General features: G+C 29.6%; 1 protein-coding gene across 1 annotated transcript in view; it reads right to left on the bottom strand.

The window, feature by feature from the left end:
- The window catches only part of LOC106460013 (bromodomain adjacent to zinc finger domain protein 2B-like), a 170,426-nt gene that overhangs the window by 31,260 nt on the left and 118,182 nt on the right, over positions 1-20,984 (bottom strand). Inside the window, exons 24-31 of the mRNA XM_022386600.1 lie at positions 19,430-19,507; positions 17,472-17,583; positions 16,639-16,781; positions 13,704-13,808; positions 13,112-13,221; positions 7,458-7,532; positions 2,640-2,952; positions 571-630 (exon numbers count right to left, since the gene is read on the bottom strand). Coding sequence (XP_022242308.1) covers positions 571-630; positions 2,640-2,952; positions 7,458-7,532; positions 13,112-13,221; positions 13,704-13,808; positions 16,639-16,781; positions 17,472-17,583; positions 19,430-19,507 — 996 coding nt within the window. The remainder of the gene's footprint in view (positions 1-570; positions 631-2,639; positions 2,953-7,457; positions 7,533-13,111; positions 13,222-13,703; positions 13,809-16,638; positions 16,782-17,471; positions 17,584-19,429; positions 19,508-20,984) is intronic.

Below are 20,984 nucleotides of genomic sequence, written 5' to 3'. Positions count from 1 at the left end.
GACCGTCACATTATAACGCCCCCATGGCTGAAAGGGCGAGCATGTTTGGTGTGACAGGGATTCGAACCCGCGACCCTCAGATTGCGAGTCGAGTGCCTTAACCACCTGGCCATGCCGGGCCGCAAGAAATAGAACTTATGGATAGGAATGAAACAGTTTTCTTACTTGTAAATACATTTCATCAAAAATGAAAAAATACAGCTGCATTCAAACTGACTTAAGAAGGTATTTCTATTTGACATCACATCCATAAATTCAACAAACAAACTGAAGGAATGAAATATTGCATAACATCTCTATAAAACTCACGTCCAAGTATCCATCCAATGCTGTGTTTTTCATAAAAGGTGGTAATATGTTAAAAACATTAAATGTAACTTTTATTTGGATCTACTTCTGATGGTTAGATTGGTTTTAGGTAATATCACCCCTACTAAAAGTATTGATTTTAATAAAATATACAATAACCTTTTAGTAGTAACTACATCTTATAATTCTGTGTTTACTAATAGCTAAATTAACATTTCCCATATTAACATAAAAGTAAAAATATGCAATTTGAAAATTTACCTTGGAGAGTTTTTCAATTCTTTTTCCTAATTCTTCATCAGATATACCCAGTTCTTCATCCTGTTTAAAAATGCAACACAATTGCATAATCATTAAGTCAAAAGTAAATAATAAAATTATGATTAGCCAAATTAAGTCTTACATATAGCTCACATAATCCCTACAATACTATGTAAGCAATGGATTATAAAAATACTCGCTTAAAACATTATTATACTAAAATGGGTTAATAGTGAAACCTTTTAAAAACACTTTATATAAATTATAAAAGCAGCTTTTACATTAAAAAAGTTGTGAAACATTGTTCAATACAGAAGATTATGAATGACAAAATAAATGGTTAGTCATTGCTATAAACATCTGATTTCATCAGCAAATAAATCTGCAATAGTTAATAAAAAACCTGCATTTTTAAATTCTTTAAAATTGCATTTTTTAGTTATATTTTAAATGCTTTATCTGACAGCAAAGTTTTTGACTGAAGGTCAGATTAACCAATTTCCATACATGGCTGAGTGCAACTTTTATACATTTGGTAACACCGAAAAAAAAAAGAAAAACTGATTTTTAGCTATGTATGCCTTAAAAGCAAAATAACATTCTAAAAGCTTTCTAAAAATAAAAATATATTAAAAAGTTAAACAAACTTGGTTTCAATTTATGCATTGTTTTAACTGGAAGATAGTTTAATCCCAATAACATAATTTAATCCCATTTGATAAGATAATTTCTACCATGTCTTGACATTTTAGAAACAATTCAAAGATGCCTGAAGATGTCAATACAAATCTATATAGTGTTTCCATCATGGCTGAAAACCTAGGGACAAATATTCCTTTCAAAATTTCTGACACACTATATTCTTAAGCCTAATTTGAATCATTTATAAAAAATGTTATCCACCATTTTAGTTTTTATATCTTCTGTGTATCAATTCTAGCCTTTTTATCTTTTGTATACATTTGGTGTTTTACATTATTTTCTGTAACAAAACATATTTACATAAATATTTTCCAAATAATAAGTCCTTTAACTGCTTGATTCAAGTTTCATTACTCATTCTGTTTGGAATTTAATGCGTGACCTTTTCAGATTTTCCTATGTTAGCTACTATTGGCCCATTCATGTTACAATAGGTTTGGTTGCTTCAAGGTGATTAGCATCAATGGAAATGACACAATTTTATGACTTGTTCTATTACATTTTTCTAGAAATAAGAAATAACTAGCATTTCAATCTTACTATATTTAATACTTTTTTCCTCACATTTTACTGGTTCATTTCATGCCAATCTGTTGGATAGGAAATTAAGTAAGTTTATTTATTTGTAATATTGAAATATATTTTCAAATATAAAAGTTTTTTGATATAAATTAAAGATCATAACCCTATAAAGCATTATTTGAGGGTTCAACTAATTTTATTCGAAAAACTGAAAACAAAGTATGGATCTTTGTGCATTTGCTAAGAGCCCATGAGCGAGAGCAAAAAAAAAGAATGTTATAATATGTTACACCTGTTATATCTATTGCTGATGAGACCTTTAGCCCATATAAGTTACATTATACAAGAAATTACATGAAATGTAATTAATAAATTTCTGAATAATATAATGAGTTCTTGGATTAAAAACAACAACAACTATGAATGACTATACTACTTGCATTTCAGCAATTATAATAATGATTGGTAATGTAAAGCTTAGTAAGTTTGCTGGCACATGCAGATGCGTTGCAGGCAACATCTTGTTTTTTCTTTCTTCTTCAATTAAAATGAGAATTTTTAAAAAATAAAGACTGAGCAGTACATGGCTAACAGTTAAAAAGCTAACCAAGAATGTTTACTCTCATTGAACTTCCCATGAATGATAATCTTTCTCTCACCTGTTCAGTAGCCTGGCAAATAATAAAAAAATCTGATCAGCTGAAAGGTTTTTATCAAAATAATTTTATCAGAGAATCAATTTTATTTTTACACATGATTAGCTTAATACTGTGTGTTCGATAGCATTGAGTAAAATGGTTTGATTTTTATTTTTCTATACAGAATAGTAAGGTTATTACACTTACCTCTCCTTCTGACAATCTGCTTGTTGCTCGAGTAGCATCACTCTCATTGCCACTTTCATCATCATTTTCATCTTCTTCTTTTGTTTTGCCTTTACTACCTTTGGTTGTCTTACAATTTACATTACCTGACAATACACTCTTATTTTTAACATCAGTATTTACATCCATATCCATGCTAGTATCCATTTTAAAACTCTGTTGCTCGACTTTAGATTCCTTGGAATCTTCTCCATTGTTGTTGTCAACTGAGGTATTGATGGATTCCTGTTTTATTTGACATTTTAAAGCCCTGATTTGTTGAATGTTTCGGAGTCTGTAATAGCATTTGTTTTAAAAAAAAAGGTCAAAAATTTATTAAGATCCTTATTGTGCTGTAACATCTTCTTACTCTTTCAATCAACATCTTCACCTGACTGATTTTCTCAATGAAAAACATCTTTTAACTTTAAGTCTAAGGTGTAAATAAATAACAATACTGGGTTCTTATTATTTGTTTTCTGTAAAAATTTTGCAAAAGATAATATAATTCCTTTTCTTTATTATCACAACAAAATGGTTCTCTTTAGGTGGATATTTAAGATATTTTTTTGGTGGATAAAAATTTTCAGTACAGCACATACTAAATAAAAATTAGCTAATAGTTGGTTATTAAAGACACGAAAAATGTGGATGAAGGCTTAAAAAATAAACATTATAAATGAAACAGAAAACAAGAAAGCTAAAAGGCGAATAGAAAGAACTCAAAGTCATATAATTATGAATGTTCATCACATAGAATCTTTCTGTGGATCAGGGTGATATTTTTAGATAATTAATGTACACAACATTCACATTCAGAGAATGAATTAGATTAATGTTTAATTATGCCTATTTTTAAATTTCAGATAATTAACAAAAGGATTGTGACACAAGATGGATACTTTGAATTTATAGATAAACAGATCTATCTGCCTAATAAAAGTGACTACTGGTAAGTAGTACTCATGTGGACCAGTTCTGCTATAAGTTCAGTCTCCACTTTGTTCTGACAAAATCTTCCTAATAACCCTTTATTTATCACCCAGAAAGTGTTAGCTGAAAGACTTGCATATAGATAAAAAAAATCCACATAAATAATACCCCAGGAGGGAGTTTCAAATTAGCAAAATCTAAAACAACAACAACAAAAAAAAAAAAAAAAAGAAATCTCAAAGGCAAGAATATAATGCACAGTATGTGAATAATGTGTGTTTGAGTAAATCTTATGGAATATTTGTCTATTTTTCTTGTGGCAATGCAAAAGGAGGATCAAGAAGACATGGTTTTTATTATGGCAAGCTTCTTAAAATAAAGCAAGAAAGATTAAGTATGATTAAGGAACTGAGATCAACAGACATACATTCCAAAAATTTCAACATATGAATGAACAACTACCATGACAGAAAATTACAGAGGCTAAGTCTTTAAATATGACACTTTCAGCATTTAGAAGTCCCCCTAAAAACTCCCGAAGATGGCACAAGGTAAAAGACTGTTTGAACATATGAAATCAAATCAAATCTTATACTATACCACGTTGAGAGGACAAAGTAAATACTATATATGCACATAACAGAAATGTATGATCTCTTAACTTACATATATATATTACTTATTATCACAGCATAAAGGTGAGATCAGTTATAAACAAAAGCTACATAGGTAAGTTTTCTCAAATAAAACATTCAAAGCCTTTTTGGTATGTACATTTTATAATTAAACTAGCTGGACTAATGTGAGATGAAACTGCTCAGATGTATAATTCCCAACATGTAATGGTATAGTTTTTATCCCAAATGTGACTTATATTTTAAATTATCATTAAAACACTAAAAAATTGAAGAAGTATTTAAACAAGTGCTGGATCTAATGCCAATCATTTTTTTCACAATGAAAGATAACAGTTTTTTTCCAAATATAATTTATTCTGTTATTCTATACAAGGATGTATAGAGTAAAGAATAAATAAACTCAGTAAAGACACATGAATAAAAGATAAATAATAAAATGAATTCACAGATGTATGTTCTACAGAGACAGAAGTTCTTAAGTAACACTATTGCAAGTGAATATCACTAATACCAGAATCACTAAATATAAGTAATTCAACAAAAACAAGTTCAAGAGACATGAAAGAGGAAATACATCAAAAAGTGGATGCTAATGGCATCAATAAGTTGTTTGCAGATCCTAAACAACATTTCTCCTACCTTTGGAGAAATATCTTTTGAAAACAAAACAACAATCTGATTGTATGTAACGCTTACATGCAAGTTAACCTTCACTTCATTTGAAATGGTTATGGGGACTTGGCCAAAATGAGAATGATAACATGCTCCATGCAACATGTATATGTCTATAACAACAAATTACAGTAAAACCAAGGCTTTTCCATGTCTTAAAAATAGTCAGTAAGACTTAAAATAATATTCTGCTAGTGTTTAGTGGAATTCAACACCAGATTTTTTCCAGTTCCAAGTGGTGTACCACTTCTTTTTTCTTTAGAAGATGGTATCAAGTTTTATTATTTTTGTATTTCTTAGCAGTTCAACCTAAATAGTGCATGAAGAAGTACCATTAACTTGCAGAAAACTTGATAATCCTTACACTGTGAGGCCAGGTCCTGGCAAAGGTGAGTACCCCTGCTTCTTTAATGAGAATATCATCATTGACCCTTTATGACCTCATACTATGATTAGAGGCCTATAACTTCGAAATAAAAGGAAAAAACTATAATATTTATCTAACTTATTAATATTATATTTAAAGTGACTTATACAATTAACTTGAATCATAATTTGGACCTTTGTGCATAGCTCAAAAATGGGGTCTGTAACTTACTCAATTCTATACTATCTATTTATGACTCGTTTAACTATAATCTTGGTAAATACATAGCCTTACCTCCTCACACTTACATAACTTTTGCAGGTTCCTTTTTAAAGATGTCTTTAACTTCAGAAACACAATAAACTAACTAAATCCTAAGGCCTTAATGGCTAATTTTGACATTGTGTCACCTTTTACCAGTTTCCATCAAAAAAGCTTGTAATGTTGCATTTGACCTCTACCATAATGACCCCAATACACTTTTTGTTTTCCTCTTAGAATTCCTTACAAGAAAAATCAACTTAATTTTCAACAACAAAAAACTTTCTTCAAACAGATGGTTTAAGCATGGGCAACCCTGTTTCACTTGTTCTCACCAACATATTTATGACCCAGATCTAAACACAACCCATACAATCCTCACTTTATCCTCCTCTATACTGGTATATGTCAATGACACTTGTAATGGTTTCATTTCTAATGAACACATACACACTTTGTTTTGATCACATAAATTGGTCACCCTAACATTAAATTCACCATTGAACATGACAATAACAAGCACATCTTTTCTTAACCTTGACATTATTAGATCCAACACAGAGTTTAAAACCAAAATTCACCAAAAAATCACTCACAAGGGCTTCTGCATCCACTGGAATTCCACCCATGAATCCAAACAAAAAGTCAATAATCTAAAAAACCTTATAGACACAACTTCAAGACTTTGCTTGACTGACTACATAGACGAAGAAATCAACTCTGTAAAGCATTCCTTCAATCACACCAATGAATTTCCAATAACCATTTTCAAAAAATTTCCACACAACCACCAGAAAAAACACACTAAAAACTCAACTTACAAACAAAATTGACATTAATACACCAAACAACAACACAACATCACACTGCAGTTTACCATTTATCCCAAACATCAGTTCAAAAATAATCAACACTTGGAGAAAACTTGCTATTAAACATAAAATTCCTGTTGGCTTCAAATTCACGCAAAAACCCAGCCAAACTTATTCACCATACTTAATAAAAAAAAACCCTCTCATGTTTACCACCTTTGCAACACAAAAAACCACAGTATAGCTATACAAAACATTGTAATATTAAATAAAGAACCAAATATCAATAAATGTTGAATAAAGCTATATTAATTGATCAAAACAACACCGCGGGGTACCAAGATACTTATACTAGGTTGTGAAGCAATCTCTGGTTCATACTGTATATATATAAATATATATTCACGTGTCTCTATAAACTACTTGTACCTGAGGATGACATAACCTTGTTGAAATACCGTACATTTATAATAGTTTTCTTTTACTCAGTCAAGCCATCTTGAAATTTTTGTTTTCTAAAAAGAGGGTGCCTTATCATGAAATTTAAATCCAGATAGTTAATACAAAAACAATTTTCTGACAAAAGACTGAGACATTAGGACACAAATTAAAATGTGAGATTGTTAAAATGTACCCTAATAAAAGAGTTATCTGACAACAAAAGATCCACACAATGGTGGAGATGCACCATCTATCAGATTAGACTTTTATTTGTAATCCTCATGAGAAATAAAATTAAGGCTAAAAAATTAGGAGTATACATAGATACTCAAGGCCTCAGTATTTCACATCTACAACTAACATTCAGGACCAATAGCCAGTTGTGGAGAGGTAATTTTTCTGAATGAAACAGAAAAGTAACGAAAGAATGAAATACATCAAACACGAATAGACTACTCATATCTAAATATTACTGTTCATCCATTGATTAATTATAATTTTCAAGTTGAAAGTGATGTTATAAAAAGTCTAAAATTTAGTCAGATTTTGTTTTTCTTAATACAGTCCTTATATGAAATAACATCTTATTGGCTTAATAACTATTATGGTGAGCATGTTTAGAAAATAAAAATCAACAAATAATTTTCACAATGTCTTAACTGGATGAAAAACTTACTTTCTCAGTTTTCCTTCTACAATCCATTTATCTCGACGCAAGTTATTTACAGTTTCGATGTTGGAATCGATTTGCCTAAAATAAATACAACTTCATTATTACTTGGTTGCATAGATTAAAAGTAATTAATTCATGAACTAACTTTCAAAATTTTGAATTACAGTCACTAAGAAGAGATGAAATGAACTATAAAATTACTTATTAAAGACAGCTTGAATTGTCAGAAACATCAACTTTTGTGATGGCAACTGATGTGCTTGAGTGGTAATCTAATTTTCTTTTCATATTTCTACGCACTGGATTCAAACTCAAGACCTCTCACACAACCAGAGGAGTGAGATTGCTCTACCAACTGAGCTAAAGGATTGACCCATTATCAGTTGCTCAACTTTTTAACAACTTAAGTTACAACATTCTTCACCAATTACAAAAAAAGTCTATCCTCTAGCTTTATCTCAGGGTTGTTGAAGGACTACTAGTTTGTCACTTTTTGTGTTTCTGGCAAAATGGATTGAACCTGGGACCATTAGTAGCACAAACAAGTGCTTTACCAACTCAACTAGTAGGTTAATGCTTAGATTAGTTGACAAAAGCACTTGCTTCTGAGAGGTTTAGAGTTCTAGGAAATACAAAAGTAAGAGTACCAACTGCTGTCTCATGATCCTCAGATAATTTTCATGGATGGGCTTTGTTTGTGATATGGGAAGAATGTGTTACTTTTAATTCTTAAGAAGTGCCTTAATAACAACTATTAGTGGGTTATCCTAAGTGCTCAATTAGTATAGCACTTACCTTGCATCCAGGAAGTCTTGGGTTTGATACTGAATTGATTGGGGATGGGTTGATGTTACCACAGTTCCACTACATTAACACACTAACAGATAACTGATGTAGTTATAGAAGCATATAAAGTTTATTTTAAGATATAGATAAGGGTGTAGCAACTCCTTATTGATACTGGTTGTTATATTTTCAGCCTGAATAACACCTTATGTAACACATAAGCTAAATGGCCATGTCAGAGACTCCTAAGGTTCAGGTATAGCTATCACTAATTAAGAGCTGTTATCCAGAGGTATGGCAATCAGTTAGCAGCAATCACTACTTACATGGTAACTACTATCCAAATATCAGGATTGACTATCCCAAAATTATAGTGTCTCGACAACTGAAAATGGGGAGCATGTTAGTGAACATATATCTTAGTTTAAAACACTGACCTTCCAATATACAGCTTGGCATGCTAGACACTAGACTACACTTGGCCTTATGAATACTAAACAAGAACTTTATGTAATAGGTAGTCAAACAAATCAATTACTACATGAAGTCTATTTAAAGTCAAACATATTTTGAAATTTATTATCATAACACATTCAACACAGATTCTGAAATTTTTTTTTGTGCAATATATTTTGTAAAGGCTTGTATTTTTGAGATAAACATTTCAGCATTATAAACCAATAGCACAACAATAATAAAACAGAATAATCACTTTTTTATATATTTTCATTTCTTTCTGGGACGATAAAAATCAATATTACGGTCTATAGTATGTGCTATCCACATGGTCACTTTGATATTCCCACTATGTTGCAACAAAAAAAAAGCCATTGACCCTCTCTCTACAGATCTTTCTATGTTCAGAGGTCAAAGGACATGTCATCATGTTTGTAGACCTACATTCACAATTTTATTGAACTACTATTTTATGAATGTATGCCGATAAGTTTGGTATCACACTGTAGACTATATTTCAAATTTTAGTATAATACATAAGTTAATTTCTTCATTTAAAAGTAATTATTAAAACAAAATTCCTAACTATCAATTTTTGTGTGTCACGTGGTATGTTGAATACAACTTGGTTCAAATTATATGTTTGTGATATCCAAACAACAAAGTCTATAGTTTCTTATGAATTAAAAACTCAAAATACCGATATTGACAAGCTAGAATATAAAATAAGAACCTCTTATCTTTTCTATTTGCTGAGATTGTACTATACTTAGCGAATCAAATACTTCCTTACATACACCTGCTTTCATGGCTTTATAACCAATGAAAAGCTCAGAATTTCCTCCACTTGGTTTTCTCAGGTTCATGAAGGTGGAAAGTTCCCAAAATTATTTCTTTTGTCTCAAATCTTGGAAGAATGGAGCAAGTGAAAATGTTGTTCAAAACAATATTCTTTCAGACCAAAATATAGTTTAAGTTAGTAAGCCTGGTAAATCACAGTGGAATTCTGTTATACTGACAGAGTAACTTATAATTTTTTTATTTCAAAATGCATATTTAAAACCTAAAAAAAAAAGTTATTTTGCTTTACATTCTCCACATGTGAAACTTGGCAAGGCTTATTAGCATGTAAGGCATGCCAAGTATAGAGCAAGCGAGTACAAACTTCTTTACTATCGTAAGTAGTAGAGATCATTGTTTTTTTATATTTCTTTATTTACTGTTCTATGTTTTATGAAAAATAACTCAAATTTACAAACTTATTTGTAAATAGTAATAATATATATATATATATACACACACACACATACATATGTTGTGTATTATAACTGACATGTGACTGTATTTTACAAAATACTGGTCTCATTGAAACAAAGCCAAGACTGGTCACTTCATAAAGGCCAGTTTTATACTATTGGACATGGTAACATGAGTGCATGTGTGCTGCGTCAGTGCAACCTCTGTAATGTTAGTCAGACGTGGGTGAAAGATCAATAAAATAAAAATAATAAATATATAGAGATGTACAATGTTATGAGATTTAAGCTATTTATACTAAACATTTGTAATTTCTTGTTATAATTTGTAGTCATTCTAGAACAAAAACCACATAATTTATATCTATTTCCTAATTTTTAATGTTGGTTTTGAGGTCAGTCAAATTGACCATACCCATTAGGGGGTAAAATAGTGAAAATAAAAGAATAAAGTATTAAGTTTTTTCTAAACAAAATGTTTGATAATTATCTGGAGGTTATAAAGTTTTCACATGTGAAATTTACCGATTTTATGATGCATAAAAGTATTTTAAATCTTAAAATCAAAATTACTCTGCATGTTGGACAGACAAAATTCAAGAGCAAATCATTACTTAAAAATCTTAAAACTTAAAAAACAAAAACCCTGATATTTTGTGTACGAAAGCCTTACAATGTTTACTGATAATCTGCTAAATTTCATGAAGGTACATATACTTGATTAAAAGTTATATTATGAAAGCTATAACAAACACAAAATGCTTATGAGGTCGGTCCCCGGGACAGAGCCTGTAGTGAGAGAGTTAATACTAAGTACATGATTTTTCTGTATATGACGTAAAAGATTGGCTTAAGAATGTGTTTTAACTCTTTAACATCAGCTACCCTTTTTAAATACCCCCTTGTGCATGTCACAAAGTATTACCGAGTTACATTCAAAATTTAATTAAACCAGTTTACTGTCAATGTATTTTATAATCCAACACATTACAATTGAAAGTTTTATATTATCCAAGTTATTATTCTTTTGTTGCAAAAGAAACCTTTGAAAGAAACAATTAAACATCATTAAATATTAGACACCATGCTCATATTCCAAAGTAATCTGCTGCTAAGCAACAGTTTTTCCCGTTATTGAAAGGGATTGTTAAAACCAACAGAAAGAGCCAAATACACCATTAGTCTCTTCTGGCTAAATGAGTTGTAAGTAATAGATTACTCATGCCTGCAATGATTTAATTGTCTTAAAATTTTTACATGTTCTACAGTAATTGATGTACATTTAATCCGAAAATGATATCCATTTTTCTCCATCACATACAGATTTTTCACAAAACGTCGTAACGCAATATATAAAAGACCACAACATGTAGTTTTGAGACTGAAAGATGTAGATTTCACAAAAAAAAATCAGGATGAATGAGGATGCATATTTGTTTGACATCGGTGTTATTCCCTTTTCTTCAGTTTGTTTTTATTTTTTTAAATAAACATAATAGTAAAAAAATTTTTATTATGAAAAACGAAACAATAATTTGATCTCAGTAAGAGATTTTTTCTTCCAAATTTGTAAGAAATCCTTAAGTGATAGTAAAAAATGAATATCATTTTCAAAATATGTGTAGCTGAATTAAGGAAAAATCTGTTATTAAAACTAAAACAAATGTTATGAAGTTTAAATTCACAGGCCTGTGTTATTCTTCCAATGACAAGCATATTGCTGTTGACATCCTTTGTGGATTAAGTGTCCCCAGAGCTTGGCTATTACATCATGCCTTATACATATTAATTTGATAGACAGTTGAATTGAATTTAAGTTTTCATTTTATATTTTAGTTAATTATGTATTATTTGTTTTAAAATTCATATTTGAAAGGTTTAATGATTTAATAGGTTTATTTATTCATCTCGTATCTTGTTGAATCTAAACATCTTTATACGATGTGTGCAAAATATTTTGCCCTTGGGCTAACGAGTCTCCCATGAACAGTTGTAAATAGGCCCAAGGGCCATTACGAGACATTTCGGCAGAAATAATAAAAGACAAAGAATGTAAAGGAAAATTAAAAATAAACTATAAGTGAAAAAAATAAAGACGTGAAATTACACATATGAGACAAAAAAAGACTTCTAGTGAATTTCTAAGGGTTGAAAGGTGTGTACATATTTCCATCTATTAATTTGAAACATTTCATTGCACTGTATGTTGATGATAATACCTAGTGATATAGTAGAGAAAATGAAAAATAAAATATAAACATTTACCTTAAAAAACTTTTGATATTCATTTATAACGGTGTAGAGATTATGCAAATGAAATGTGAAAACTGTAAGATAAAAAATAGTATTTTTATACTTCATATTAAAATTGCCTTGCAGGTGAACTATTCAGAGTCCGAGTGTAAATAGCTACATTAAATAACGAATTTTTATTTTTCTGAAGCTACACGCTTTTAGAAAGTTCTTGTTAAATTTCAAACAATTTCATCCACTAGTTTCATTTCTGGAAGGAAATATAAAGATAGTGATGTTACGTGCTACGCAGCTTAGTATGAGGTTGCGAAAGGGTTGAAATATATAAACAAATTCATGTATAATTAACAAATATTTGTTTGGTCTGATTATGGTAAAATTTTACCAAGACTTATAGAAACCTCATTTATGATCATAAAAGTGAATTCAGATACTTTAATCTTATAAAGTATTTATCTATATTTATTAACCCCATGTGTATGGCTGAGGGGTCAAAGTGTGAATGTCACAGCTGTTTTACAGAGTTACATTCAAAATTTGATTAAACAACTTTATTATCAATGTATATCAATAAACTTGGCATCAAAATGTAGTTCATAATTCAAATTTTAATATTATGTAAGTTGTAATTTTTTACTTTCAAAAGTAAATGTTTAAACAGGTCTTCACTTCTCTGTATTATGTGACACTTGTTCACTCTGAATTCCTCCTTTTAGATTTTATTTCTACCCTAATATGATCTTCTGAGTTTGGCACAAATTACACACTTATACTATAGATATTGCTAGAGTATAATGTAAATTTATAGCTTCTAAACACTAAAGTCAAATCCACATGCCATACCCATCTATCACATCAAAAAATGTCACTAATTCATTTTCATGACTAAGTACTTTGTAAACATACCTTAAAATACCTCGGCTACATAATAAGTTGTTGCACAGTGAAGTCATGATTTCTGACTTTTGTGTTGGATTCAAAGACAAAAAGGGCTTTTCTGTCAACCACTTGCACATCTACAATCATAAAAAGTATACTTGTTATAGATACTTACCAGTGCATACAACTTCAACATGAGACATTACTAATCATCTGATTTAATTTTATGGGAAGATTTCTTAATAAAATTTGAAAAATTCTTATTTCTAACCTTTTCCTGAGCACAATTGATACTTTTGGTTCATGTTTTTATATACAAACAAGCAAGAAATTTTTATGTCAAACTTTATTTTTGTTAAACGTCAAAGAAACATTTTTGATTATTTTAAATACTGACACAAGAATGCTCAAAATTTTAAAAATAATATGAAAAAGGCATAACATATATACATTATTTATTTCTAATATTTTTATTACGTTAGAACCTATTACTGCATAAAAACATCAAATAAATATTATATTATGGTAGTACTAAAACCACTAGAATAATAAATATATATTAAATGTTTAATTTATTAAATAATTTTATGGATTGTAATAGTTGTTTATTATGTTTTACCTTGCTTGTTTTGTCAAGTGCAGTGAAATACAGACGAAGAACTTCAGATATGTTATTGCTGGCTACATCAACATCTCGCAAATTCTGACTAAGAACAGACACAGCCTAAAAAGTATGTTACATGATATAAATACTCTTTTAAACTTGTACTTCAGATTGAAAAACATAGAATCAAACAATTTTTTTAGACAATTACAACCCAGTATTATTTTTTTTAAACCACAAGCTTTTGGCTTCTTTGTAACAATTTCTACAGGTGACTACATCTTGCAATGGTTACTTCTTTTATTTTCTAAAATCAACATTATTTGGAGTTATTGATAACAGAGTCAACAGCATATTACTAAATTATACCACTTCACCTCTTGCAGGCTTAGAAAAACTTGCTGTAATATTTCATTACATTCATCTTAAAACTACAGCCAGAAAATGGTGAAAGTTTTAGGAAACAGATATAAAAATATTTTTGCAAAAAGTGAAAAGTTAATCTTAATTTTACAAAATAAACATGAAAAACAAATGCTAAACATTATAAAAGCAAAGCTTTTTTGTATATTGGTAGTTATGAGACAATGAAGATAATTTATTGAACAACACAGAATGACTACATGAAGATGATTATACAAGGGGTAAAAGATGATTTCTCCAAGCCAACAGCATCTTTGTTAAATATGCACAATATTAACTATGATGCATTACAATGAGGTTCCTCATAAATCTTTAAAAGCATTCATTGTTCATGTCTTGTTTGTTTGTAATTAAGCACAAAGCTACACAATGGGCTATCTGTGCTAGTTTCTAGCATTATAGGCCAACAGATTTACTGCTTTGATTATTCATGCACATTAACTCATAAATCTGCAAGGTATTTTTAATTCTAAAATTTTTCACTCTCAACATAATACATTCTATATTCAATATCCTATTTGATTGCACCTTCATTTTTTTAAGAATAGTTTCATTAAGTCTAAAACACCAATCAATATATTATATATATATATATATACACTTTAAAAATGGGATAAATTTGTATAACTCTGTAATCCCTAACAATTAAATACTGCTTCCATGAATCAACTTAATACCAACGTTTAGTAAATACATCTTCACCTAAATCCTAACTGAACTGAATGAAAAGTTATAGTTAGTAAAGAAGAATTACAGAAGAGTAATAATGCAAAACATGTTAAATTCTAAAAAATAACCACAAAAAGATTAGTTTCATTTAACATATTTTGAAGTTTGATAAAAAATAAAAATTCTTTGACCCAGTCAGGTATTCTGGGTATTAGCCCAAGAATATGTGTGCCATGAAAATTTTAAGTTATTTGAGATGTATCCCCACAAATTTCCTCCAAATAAAAGTATAACTGAAATGTTGAGATTTAAAATTTTCATTTGATGTAGGTTTTATTAACATTTGTTTTGGATGAAATAATGAAAAAAAATTAAAATTGTAGCCATAATTGTCAATTTTTGGCCTCACATTTAAATTTTTATTCACAAGGTAAAAACAATTAAATTTCCCAAATGTGCAGAGATAACTTGCCAATAGACAAAACTAAGCTGGAAAAATATAGATTTTCATCAACTTTGTAGCTTATTTTCAGCTCAAATAGTTTAAAAACAGTGAAATTTTTAGGTTGGTGATGTCAAGAATATAATGAGTTTCCCTGCTTGTTTATTTATTTTACTGAAGTAATTATAATGGCAGTTAAACTTTTTGTATATAATAACTTTAGTTTTTTTAACTGAACCTGAAGCTATGCCATCAATCAATACTGGAATTGTATTTTGCCAAAGGTAGATGGTAAGTGGTGTTATGTCTTTTTGAACACATTGGATATATTATTTAAAGTAGACAATAAATAAGTTTTATGTATAAAATAGATTGAGATAAATACTATTTAATTATATCAAGTTCAATACTTTAGATGATTTTTTTATTGCACTATTTCTTTCTACAAAGTGGCCTAGAATACACATCATTAGGACTACTATGGTATACATATTACTCAATGTAGGTGAAAAGTATTTAAAATAGTTAGGTTATGAAGTGGTGTTAATAGTATTATAAATCATAAGTTGACAAAAAAAATCAAATCTATATAATAAAAGTTATCATAAATATCATGCAATGCGTCAAAAATGTGTTTCAGATTTGGTGATGTTTATGAATTATTAACATTTACCAGTAAAAATATAAAACTTGCATCATATTATAAATCGTAAGTTGACAAAAAAAATCTAATCTATATAATAAAAGTTATCATAAATATCATGCAATGCGTCAAAAATGTGTGTTTCAGATTTGGTGATGTTTATGAATTATTAACATTTACCAGTAAAAATATAAAACTTGCATCACATTGTACTTCAGCCTAGAAGGGTTAACTCTATGTTCATACTTTTTTTTAAGACATACCGTGCTCAAAACCATTGTCAGATAATTCAGGTTCAGACCCAAAATTGTTATAAGCATGCACAAGTTCAATTGTCGTTTCAAGCGTGAAAACACTGAAGTAATTTGATGCCATTTCTCATAAAAATTAGAAAATTTTCAACTGTAAATATTACAGATGTTTTGAATAGCAATATAAGTCATGTTGGATATGAATCAGCAGCTGAGATCATCATCTGTGAACATTAGGCTTTATCGACTGATTTTGTGTGATTGTCATTATGTGATTGCCACACAGTAATAGACACACCTAAACGAGAAAAGATCTTACAAAACAGCATCAAAGCTAATATAGTATAATTATTTCAGGAAATATAAAACTATACATTTTAATGATAAAACTTTTTATAATAATGTCAGCTTACTGAAAACTGAAAAATATGAAACACGTCAGAATCATAACATCAATTTTAATTTCAAACTAAAATACTCAGTTGATCATTCAGAGAATAAGTTTTGTTTCAGAAGTACTACCTCTGGATGGTTTGGCACCCCAGGATCATCAATAGCACAAATCAGTAAATGATGAACAACTGATAACAATTCCTCTTCACTCTTTTCATCATTATTTAGTAACCCCATCTGGAAGGTATTTAATGTTGGAAACTTCTCCATGTCTAAAAAAAATTTATCACATGCACACCTAAGAACATGTTTAGCTTAAAAGCATATTTCTCTTATGAATAATAAAAATAACAATATTTGGAACACTATCAGTGGTTAAAAGGAAAAAATAATAATTCATGTTATTTAAGTCCTGATGGATACAATTCTATATTTCATTTTGATTTAAAATAGTGAACCTCTAAAAATTAAAGCTCTTAATGTACTAAAACTGGAAACTTCTATTCACTTGTTTATAAATTGATACAAAAAAATCTTAACATGTACTTGTATTTTCATTATTATAAAAAACCAATATGATTCATAGAGGTCTGGTATATATATACCCAAGGGGCTCTTCTAAATGAAAATTAGGCTTAGATAAACATAATCTTAACTTTTAAATTAGTAAATAAATAAAAATATTAATGAAAAACCAAATATTTTGGTTAAACGTTTTTTTTTTTAATTAACATAGCATCCCACAAAAGTGTCCCTAATCAGTAGGCATGAACACTATAAAAAATATGCATTACATATTTTAACAACAGAATATTCCTAAAGTAGTAAAAAATACTTGCTGAAAAGAGACCAAGAACAATATTTCTTTTAACAATGTCACATTTTATGTTACTATGAGGTATAAATTCAAAGATCAAGAAAGCCTCTGATTAACAGTTAAAGATAACTGTGGGAATACTTACCAAAACCTATTGTATCACCAAAGTTATGAAGAAATTCAAAAACCATCAGGGTGTTAGAGAATGCTTTTCCTGCTAACTTGAGTCCAGGAATCCTGTTCAAGGTAGGGAGAGGCTGAAAATAAAAAACCAACAGGCACCTAATATTAGCACATCATTACAGAGAAACTGAATTACAACCTACATGCTGTAAAAGAAAACAATAACAATTAAAAAATGGCACACACAATGTTCAATATTGGAAAAAATTAAAATTTTCAAATTTCATATGTAATAAAAAATATCATTCTTGTTTTATGAAAATATCTCATTGTTTGAGACTTTATTTTATTGGAAAAAATTCTATTAAATGCCAAATTTAATAATTAACAAGTTAATACATTCCAGTTCAATTTACAAAAATTAACTGTAAATGGAACATACAGAATACATATTTTTTTTTTCATAGAGTTTGAAGAAATTTTGCTTTACACTTTCATTACTTTACATCCAATTTAAATGGTGTTTGTAAAGTATTTTTATGTTTGCTCAGTACTTTATTATAATATTTAAATTTGATGACAAGGAACTCACTTTTTAGAAAATATAAGTTTAGATATGGGTTGATTGGGTAACGAAGAAAATTATATTATAAATGTACGAGGTTTCGACAAGAATATGTCATCCTCATGTTCAAGTAGTTTATACAGACACATGAATATATATATATATATACAGTATGGAACAAAGAGGTCACATGACTGGAGATTGCTTCACAGACTAGTACAGGTATCTTGATACCCTGGGAGTTGTTTTGTTCAATTAAGATAACTTCCTTTATTCTGAATTTATTGATGTTTGGCTCTTTGTCTAAAATTACAGTGTTTTGTATAGATATACTGTGGTTTTTTGCAGTGGTGGCAAACATGAGAGGTTTTTTTTATTAAGTTTGATGAATCTTGTTTTCAATTTTCTTCTGGTTTCTCTGATGTAGAATTCTGGACATTTATTGCATGTTATTTTATCAATGCTGTTGGTATTGTGTAATTCTATATACTTTTTACTTAATAATGATTTTAGTTAAGGGCTGGGTTTTTGGGTGAACTTGAAGTCAACAGGAATTTTATGGTTAATAGCAAGTTTTGTTCGAGTGTTGATTATTTTTGAACTGATATCAGGGATAAATGGTAAACTGCAGTGTAATGTGTTGTCTGGTGTATTAGTGTCAATTATGTTTGTAAGTTAAGTTTTTAGTGTGTTTTTTCTGGTGGTTGTGTGGAAATTTCTCGACAATGGTTAGTGGAAATTTGTTGGTGTGATTGAAGGAATGCTTTACAGGATTTATTTCTTCATCTATGTAGTCAGTTGAGTAAAGTCTTCAAGTTGTGTCTATAGGTTTTTTTAGTGTATTGATTTTTTGTTTGGATTCATGAGTGGAATTCCAGGGGATGCAGGGTACCACGATAGCTGTACTAGGCTATGAAGTAGTCTCAAGTCATGTGACCTCTTTCTTCCATACTGTATATATATATATTCATGTGTCTCCGTAAACTACTTGTACTTTAGGATGACATAACCTTGTCTAAACATCGTACATTTAGAGTTACGTTTTCTTCATTACCCAGTCAAGCTGTCCCCAAACTTTTATTTTACTTTATTATAATAGGCAAATTCTGATGATAGACAGCAGTGCTGCCACTAGTACTGCTACATTGCTTCTCAGCCATTAAAATGGAGTATAGTACATAGCAAGAAGAAAAATTTGCAAAAGTAAAATTTAAGTTCCTGAATTATGTTTAGCTGAATAATTCTTTTATTTTTTAATTCTAGAGGTTAAAATAAAAATATGAGATAGTATTCCCAAAAATGTAATAAAAAAAGACAAATTAAGTTTTTAATGCCTTTTCCCGTGGAAGAATCAGTAAATACAATGCTAACAAAAGTTTTACTATGATTAATAGCTATTTTAATTTTTAACTTACAACAGAATCTTTCAGCATCATATCATCCACTGGTTTTTTCATTTCTCTCATCACTTGTAACTCCATTCTTCTCTGCTCCTGGTGTGAGTATAGTGAAGCAGTTATTAACCATGTTAATAAAAAATAAATATAATTATGTTATTCCATTTTAAATATTTTCACAAAAGGAAACGTTTTGCAGTGATTCAAAAAATTATATTTTAAATTTAATCTTTTATCTTTCTCAAATCACATCCGAGTAAAACAAAAAAAAAACAACAACCATGAAAGTTGGTTATTGCACTGAAATAAAACATAATGAAAATGGAATTACTGTACAAAAATAAATTATATTTTTTCAAAACATGCACAGAAAAAACTAAATGAATGCAAAAATAGCCCATTTGTATTAAACCAAGTAATATATTTTAAAGGAGTATCTAAAGTCTTAGACTAAAAGTAAATCTACATAACTATTTGTAACTCTTCACAAAAACTGGTACAGTTTACTTTGTATAAAAGGACACAAAATTTAAAAAGGTGCTTAAAATAAATTTTAAAGTTATTCTTATCCTTTGAATCAGGTTTTCATCTATTTGTAGATAGAATTAAGTCAGGAAAGGTACTTTATTTAAAGTAAATTAAAATATACACCTGGAAAAAAGTTAAGCACCCCCGTGTTTTTTTCAAGTGATTCAGATTCGACGTTCTTGTGACTGATTATAAATTACCATTCAATCTGAAACGGTGATAATCTTGTTTTTTTGTGCCCAATAATGCATAATTTCATTTGATAAACACGCAGTAAAGGCTTATTTAGAGAATGAATCCGTCAACACTCTTCCTTGGCCAGCAAGAAATCCAGATCTCAACCCTATAGAGCATCTGGGACCAATTGGGTAGGCGAATACAGGCTTTGGAGCCTCCTCCACAGACATTGCAACAGTTAGAAGCTCACTTGCACCGAGAATAGCGACAGATAACGCTTCAACAAATCAGATATACTGCGGCGCAGGGTTGCAGCAGTCATCCAGGCAAACGGTGGATATACCCGATATTGACTTTTCGATGACTAATTATCAATGTGTGGGTCATGATTGACATTTTGTAATGTGATTTGACAATTCAATAACGTTTTTGAGCTTTCACTGACAATACTTATTAAAGATAATTTTAAGCGTGAAAACTGTCCATATTTTGATGTCATGATATGTAAATTAAAAATTGTTATTTTAGACCTTTATTCATGGATGACAACGCTAGACCTCATCGCTCTAGGGTGACGCTAACGTGTGGTTGTCAAAATGAGGCACAACTACAGGTGTAAGCACGTCCCTGGATGACTGCTGCAACCCTGCGCCGTATACTGCCAGTTAGACGTCTGATTTGTTGAAGCGTTATCTGTCACCATTCTCGGTGCAAGTGAGCTTCTAACTGTTGCAATGTCTGTGGAGGAGGCTCCAAAGCCTGTATTCGCCTACCCAATTGGTCCCAGATGCTCTATAGGGCCATGCCACATTTTTGTTCAACTTTGGGCATGATGGTGGGTAAAATTGAATACATGGCCTAGTTAACT

This window comes from Limulus polyphemus, unplaced genomic scaffold (assembly GCF_000517525.1).
Source record: "Limulus polyphemus unplaced genomic scaffold, Limulus_polyphemus-2.1.2 Scaffold693, whole genome shotgun sequence".
NCBI classification, from domain to species: Eukaryota; Metazoa; Arthropoda; class Merostomata; order Xiphosura; family Limulidae; genus Limulus; species Limulus polyphemus.
Note: the sequence above shows the minus strand (reverse complement) of the source record. Positions and strands in the feature narration are given on the sequence as shown.